This window comes from Scyliorhinus torazame, chromosome 1 (genome assembly GCF_047496885.1).
Source record: "Scyliorhinus torazame isolate Kashiwa2021f chromosome 1, sScyTor2.1, whole genome shotgun sequence".
In the NCBI taxonomy this organism is placed as follows: Eukaryota; Metazoa; Chordata; class Chondrichthyes; order Carcharhiniformes; family Scyliorhinidae; genus Scyliorhinus; species Scyliorhinus torazame.
Genome location: NC_092707.1, coordinates 395,245,433 through 395,253,255, shown reverse-complemented (window position 1 = coordinate 395,253,255; position 7,823 = coordinate 395,245,433). Strand labels below are relative to the sequence as shown.

Sequence of the window (7,823 nt, the reverse complement as noted above, 5' to 3'; positions counted from 1 at the left end):
CGTGACCATATAAAAAAAAAATGCGGGCGCATCGCACCACGGTGGTTCTGCGCACCGATGAGCGGACACGCATGCGCAGTGCGCCCGCATTTTTTAATATGGTCGTGGCCGTCATTTTGATGGCCGCTCGCAGCCGGCATTGTTAAAAGCCAGATGGCGTCGGCTGTTGCGTGAGGATTTGTGCAATTGGGAGCGCCGCGACGGACGGCTCAGCGACCCTCCCGACACCCACCCGCGGGTCGCAACCCCGACTGAAAATGCCTGGTCTAGAGGATAGATTTAGGGAGTCAAGAGAAGTTTGGTTCAACGATGGATGATTTAGACTACAAGAGGGAAAAGATTGCTCATGTTACCACATAGCGTTGGGGCAGCCGTGAACAACTGTACAGGTTGTACCAAGCAGCAGGATTCGTGATTGAGTTAACATGAGAATATTGGGACGTAAGACTGCATTTTTTCTGTTCCTGTCTTTCTCCCTGGTTCTGAGGGAATCACAGATGTTTTTGTTTCTCTTTATTTCATGTGTGTGTGGGTGACTAGCAGCGAAACCGCATCATGAAAAAGAAATTCCATTTTAAGAATCACAAAGGCAGTGAATGCAGAACAATTTAAATTATAGTTTATTTTTTTTCCTACTTGGTACAATACAGAGATTTAACACATTTTTAAAAATAATTTCTTAAAACAAAACTGTACAAACAGCATCATAACATGTTTTACTTTTTTTTGCAGAACAGTCTACTGTCCAAAAAAGGCACTAATCCAGAATAGAAAAGACACAGGACTCAAATGAAAATACAACTTCTGCTGCTCATTATATATTTACTTGGGGAAAAAAAACTAAGGCTTTTTAAGATGATCCTGTTCACCTTTCAGTTTGGAAATCAATTGGCTATTTCAATGCAGACCTGCCACATTTCCTGCCCCCCCCCCCCCAACAATCCTGGAATGTGTGTGTTTTTTTATTAATGAGTGGTATCATGCATCCCTTCTATCCTGGTAATAAAAAAAGCAGAAATTACAAAGCAAGCCTTTCAAAGGCAAACAAATTCAGAGTACATAATCTAGAAGAGTAGGCCATTTGGCCCCTCGAGCTTACTTGCCCATTCAATAGGATCATGGCTGATCCAACTGTGGTCTTAACTCCACTTCCCCGCCTGTTGCTTCCCCGCCTGTTGCGCCTCCCCCCCCCCCCCCCACTCCCTGCCATAACCCTTGCCTCCTCATCCATCAAACATCTGCCTAACTTAGCCTCCACTGCTCTGTTGGGGGGGGGGGGGGGGGCGAGGAGGAGAATCTCAAAGACTAACACATTCAGAGAAGAAATTCCTCCTCATGTCTTAAGTGGGAGAAACCCTTAATTTTTTAAACCATACCCCCTGGTTCTAGATTCCCCCACATGGGAAAAAAGCCTCTCAGCACGTACCCTGTCAAGCTCTCTCCACAATCTTGTGATAAGATCGGCTGATTCTTCTAAACACCAATGAATATAGGCCCAACCTTTCCTCGTAAAACAAACCTTTAATTCCAGTACTAAGTTATAATGAACATCTGACATGTAATCTTTTCTGAACCATTTATGAATTTGCAGTGAGGCAATGTGAGTTGTAGTTGCTACTTCTAGCTGCTGCTTTCTGGGTAGCATGACATTCCTTTATCTGTGCTACACAAACTTGTCTTTTTTTTAATGTAGACCATGTGAAGATTTATCTAAGACACAGGAGATTTTGTTCAAAATGTGAACCCGGCAATACGTGAATCGGAACTTAATTCTGAATGATTCCTATTTCCAGAGTTCAACTGTAAATGGCCGAAAGGGCAGTAGCAGAGGGATATAATGTGCCATTTCTCCTTTATCTGAGAGAGAACTAAAGAGAATCCATTAATTAATTACTATAACACTTCAAGATGTAGAACCCCATTGGCCTGTGACCAGGCAGCTCTTCGAATCTTGCTGACATCTCGTACTAACCTCATTGCTTCACAAGTCAGTGAAAAAAACTGGCTGGAACGGCCCAGACAGAAAAAGTGTCCTAGGCATGTGAATGTGTGCTTGTATGGGTGGCACAGTGGTTAGCACCGTCACTTCACAGCACCAGGGTCTCGGGTTTGATTCCCGGCTTAGGTCACTGTCTGTGCGGAGTCTGCATGTTCTCCATGTCTGCGTTGGTTTCCTCCGGGTGCTCCGATTTCCTCTCCCGAAAGACACGCTTGTTAGATGAATTGGACATTTGGAATTCTCCCTCCATGTCCCCAAACAGGGCGACTAGGGGATTTTCACAGTAACTTCATTGCAGTGTTAATGTAAGCCTACTTGTAACACTAATGAAGATTATTATTATTGTACACCATTGCCAACTTGTGATTCTGGCTACCCTTACTGGAAGGAGGGTGTGGGTTGGGCTGGGGGTGTGTCCATGAGGAAAGACTCCTCTCCTGATTTAGTTGCCCTGAGTTTGAGGAGCAGGTTTCCTCCTTTGTTGGTTGGATAGAGGCGATGAAGTGTCCAGAACAATATGGCTCTTTTGAATGAACTACAATGTACTAAAATTTGATCTTCAGACAGAAGCAAGAGATAATTTATTTTAAAATTTCATCCGTAAGCACAAGGTTGAATTGACTAAAGTGAGCCGAGGTTAAAATGATTTTTGATATATGGAATATTTTTGCTGAAGGGTATGGTTCAAGCAGAGGAAGACATGTTTGAGTAGAGCTGCCTGCTTGTACTCCAGCAGCAATTTTAAACACTATGTATTCCATTCTACTGGTGGTTCAGGGTTGGTCTGAAGAACTCTCTTTCTGATCCATCAGTTTCTACCAGGTTCTGAAAATACACTGGCAGGAGTTCCTTGTCCAATAATCTTAACTTGAATTCAACAGGCATTTCAACACTCCAATCATGAATATAAGTGCTGCTGTTCTGAAGTGGTTCATGAAAAAGTGTTGAGGGGCAAGGGTTATGGCAGGGAGTGTGGTTGGGGGGGGGGGGGGGGCGGCAACAGTCAAAACCACAGTGTCTCTCTATAAAGTTAACAGTCCATTTGGGTAGAGTGTGTCTTTTAGCTCTGGCTCTCTGTGTATCCTGTGCAAAATGGAAAGAGTAACAGAGAACCCATTTTGAAAGGATCTTGATGTGTGGAAACATTTGAGATGCTGTGTTAGGGGAGGAGGTGGAATTGTAAGACAGCCGCTAGAACAGCAAATACAGCAAGAGAGAAGGATTATGCTAACCTAAATCCTTTCTTCATTTAACCTACAGAATATTTCTGCTCAGCAGAAAAATGCATCAACTTATTACAAGACAAACAAAATCATCAGTGAGCAGCATCTCTATTCCAGTGCATTAGTTTATAAGTTTGGCAGCATTAGCTCAAAGAATGTACAGGACATAAATGGTTATTTTGATAGCGATCAGCCACAGAGACTGGAATAAGTACAACCCAAAACTTCCTACATGTTTATTTCTACTGTCCCTGGGAGTGATGCTTCAAACAAATGATCACTGCCTTGCGTTATAGCTATTGATAACGGCAAGTTGGTTATTGCAACAAGGGATTTACCATCATTTAGAGATTGCCAGTTTCATTGCCTCCCAGCTTTTTCATGCAAGCTCTGGTACTTGAATTGATCACGCTGCATGCATTAAATATCATTATTTGCAAAACTTGTATGCAGTTGAACTATTTACCCTATTGAACCAAGAGATGGGCACTGTTGGTGATAGCCTGGCCCCAGATCAGGAATCTGATGCTCTATCAACACAAATCATTGAAAAATACCAGATCCTGTTTCAATCATTCATTCTCTCTCACACACTGCAAATGATTAGCTCTTACTGAATGGCCTATGCTCTCACATACAAATTACTCATTGTGACTGCCACTACAAATCAGGTGGCTCTCTACCCTTTCATCACTTGGGGCGAAGGGGATCAAAGGAGGGATTAGGCTATTGAGTTGGATGATCATCGTGAATGGTGGAGCATGTTCAAGTTCTGAATGGCCTCCTATTTTCTATGGTTCTTTAGTTGCCTGCCTGCTGCAGACAGTAGCTTTTATATTTAATCTTCATTCCCACAATATGGATATTGTTGGCACAGCCAACATTTAGTGTGGGACTGCAGTCATGTACAGGTCAGAGCGGCAACCTTTCTTCCCTGAAGTGTTGATCACTTGTACTGATACTGGTCCAAAACTGACATTAAAAAAATACAGCGAGCAGCTAATTACTGTTAAGAGGAGAGACATGTAACCCATCCACCCGATTGTGGAAATTAAATTAGACATAAGCAAGAATGTAAAACTGAGAATTACCCAATACTAGGTTTTGTTAAGCCAGTGGGACAATGGTTTTTCACCAATGTGATGATGTCCCCTCCCTCACCCCAAATTTCCAATTTCACACCCTGTACTACTTATTGAATCTAAATATTCTGGTTTGAGATAAAGTTACTGAAAAAACAGCTCCGAGGGGGAAACAACAATGTCCATCTGGAACGGCATCCAGTCTTATAACTGCACACACATGGCTAGCATCTGTCTTCCCAAGTTTTATTTCTTCCTTCCCTCACTCCCTCCGAAGATGGACAGGGTTGCTGGATAAGGTATCACTTGTCTTCAGTACCTCGCCCTGGTCTTTCCTCGATTTGGGAGCTCAGGTAGTTGCTGAGACGAGCTATAAGGGACAGCACAATGTGCTCAACCATCACCCCTCACCACATATTACTCAATAATGTTTCATCCTAGCCCAGTTCCAGCATTCTTACTGGCACCCAGGTTGGCTCAGTGGGCAAGACAGCTGGTTGGTTTGTGGTGCAGAACAAGGCCAGCAGCGCGGGTTCAATTCCCGCACCAGCTGAGAATTCTGAATTCTCCCTCTGTGTACCCGAACAGGTGCCAGAATGTGGCGACTAGGGGCTTTTCACAGTAACTTCATTGCAGTGTTAATAAGCCTACTTGTGACAATAAAGGTTATTGTTATTTATTCGTTATTTATTTATTCGGTTATTTATTCGTTATTCCACCATAAATTGAGGTGTCTGCGACAAAGCCTCAATCTTCTTTCTGTTAAAGTCCTTGTGTGAGGTCCTACCTTGTGTTTCTCTCTCCTCCCACTTTCCCTGCACTGGTTTGAAATCTGTTACATCCCTCACGTCCTGTTCTGATAAAATGTCATCAAGCTGAAACATAAACTTCTGCTTTTCTTTCCGTAGATACAGTCCCATTTGGTATTTCCAGCGTTTTTTGTTTTCACATTTTGTTTTGGAGGATTCTGCATATGGAGTACCCCGTATCACATTCACATGGGTATTGCAAAAGGAAAATATCACACAAACACACACACTCTTTCGGTCTGCCTTTGATCAAGATTATTAAACAGTGCAGAAAGGAAAGGAAGCATGACTGATGAGACACTGTGCCTCATCAGAATTTAAAAAAAACTATGCAGGAACTTAAGATAAATATGGATCCCCATTTAACACAAATGAGCTCATTAACAGCACACCGACAGTGGGTATACTCGTCACCTCGGATACCAGCATTTATAGCTCAAGAGTTGAATTAAGAACATTCTTTTGGAATTTTGAGGAAATGAATCAGGAATGCAGTGGGTACATTCTCTAATACAGAAAGGAGCATCTCGCGTGGACTGGATGCAGAACCAAACTCCCGCTAAGTGCAAATCTAATGAAATCAGATGTTTCACCAGGTTCAACCTTGAATATTCACTTAAGACGATCGCATAAGTACAAATGGTCGATTTATGCCAGGCTTATCTAATTAACTGCCCAATGCCTGGCCCAACCGACTACATGTCATTACTGTGCACTGATCTGAACATTTTGGTGGCTAGTTAGCAAAGTTGTTACTGGTTACATAAACTGTTTTCTCTCCTCTGAAACTCTGAGCAACGTGGTATGATCCAGTCCTAGTCCAACAGCAGGAGAAATGTTTTGTCTGCGATTCCGAACCAGCCCAGCATTTTCAATTCCCAAATCCATCATGGACAACAAACACCAAGGTCATCCAGGAATATTTAATATTAGAGGCTGAAACCCTGGTATGTGGAATCACTCAACCCAGGATGTCCATTGTAGAGTTCTGGCTGCAGGGGTGCTTTAAGCTATAACTGGAGGGTTGTGGTAGGAAAAGAACCTTTAAAAGCTACAATACCAAAGGTTTGAGAAACATTGTGTTGAGGTTACAGGCTGGCTAGTTGTCTGGAATGCTCGGCTCAGGAACAGTCCCTGCTTGGGATACTGGGTTCCCAGGAATGTTTGCAGTCAGACATTAAGGGCCTTTTGACCAGGACAATGGAGGACTTCAGTGCGAGAGGCACGACCTTTTGCCTGGATCACCTCACAGGATAGTTTACTGAAATCTGGATGAAGAGAACCCTATTAACTAGTTCAAAACAAGATCACGCACAGATATATTGAGATTACATTAAAGATAGGGTAGGCTTTTGATGTACCAAATCTCAGTCCTGCCCAACAGTGCTTCAGTCATCTTCGATCACCTCTCTCTTTATTTCATTACCCCCTTGTCTGGCTAATGCCAGGATGGTGTGATTGACTGCAGCCATTTCGACAGCTAAAGAGATAGGATCTTGCTGGGCATCACTGTGACTTGTGTTGTCATCCTGTGTTCAGGAGGAAAAAGACATTGGTTCATGAGAAAAATTGTGAACCTGTCATAAACCAATCCCCGTCCCTTTCTCTAATTGATGCCAGAGTTAGCTAGGGTATGGACTATTGGATACAAGTAGCCATCTACCACCTCACCCGAATGATCAATCTTCAAGCAAGAGCCTGCACTTCAGGTTCTGCCTGCTCTTCTTTACCCAATGTTCACACATGGGGATATTCCAGCAAGAATTACTAGACGGATATCAGGAGCATGAACCCCCAACCCCGCACAGGAATATTGATACTATAAATGATGCAACTGCTGCCATAACAGAGAGCTGCCAACTCAACAAAGGAGTGATCAAAATGAAAACCTCGCTCAACTGTATAGCTTACTACCACAAAGGGTAATGAAGAATGTTTTAGAAAATTATTTCCTTTTTTGGTTTGAATTGCATGCGTTCTTTTTTAAACTATCCCAAGCGATGGCATGGTGGGAAATGTCTTGTGTGATGTTCCAGCCATCATGGGATGTGGGACAGGTTTGATGGGCCAGTTAGTCTTTGCCTGGCTGACAATTTCTTGCGCTCCCTTCTCTGAAAGACCATGTGAAGGAGTTGGGAGGTTTTACAACAACTTTCACGATCGTTATTTTCTGGTGCCACCTTACAATTTAACAGATACAACAAAAAACCTATTGTGCTAGGATTTGAACTCACAACACCGGTTCGACTTCATCTGGAATTCAATTCTGGCCTTCACACTTTACGAAGGATGTCAAAGCCTTGGGGACCCTTCAGAAGAGGTTTAGTAGAATGGTACCAAGGACTTCGACACGAGTTAAGTGAATAAGGAGAAACTGTTTCCACTGGCAGGAGAGTCAGTCAGCAGCGGACAAGTATTTTTAAGGTGATTGCTAAAAGGACCAGAAGTGACATTTATCAAGTTGTGATCTGGAATTTGTTTGTGTCTTGTGAATTACTTTGTTATAGGTAAGAGAAACAGATTATGGATATTAATTGTCTTTGATCACATACACATAGGGGATAGCTGGGACACTGGGCTGAGTGGGAGGAGAGCTGAGAGACTGAACAAGTCAAACTCTCAATAAAGAAAAGCTTTGGGATCCTATTAACATAATTTATTGCCTGATAGGTTGATGGAAGGAAACAGATTCAATTGTAACGTTCAAAAG

The 7,823-nt window shown here is 42.7% G+C and overlaps 1 protein-coding gene across 5 annotated transcripts in view; it reads right to left on the bottom strand.

The window, feature by feature from the left end:
- Positions 1 to 597: 597 nt before the first annotated feature.
- The window catches only part of LOC140427724 (homeobox-containing protein 1-like), a 56,732-nt gene continuing 49,506 nt past the window's right edge, over positions 598 to 7,823 (bottom strand). For all 5 annotated transcript variants that reach the window (XM_072513314.1, XM_072513292.1, XM_072513281.1 and 2 more), the window contains one exon: positions 598 to 6,642. In XM_072513314.1, the coding sequence (XP_072369415.1) occupies positions 6,502 to 6,642 (141 nt within the window). In that variant the 3' untranslated portion in view covers positions 598 to 6,501. The remainder of the gene's footprint in view (positions 6,643 to 7,823) is intronic.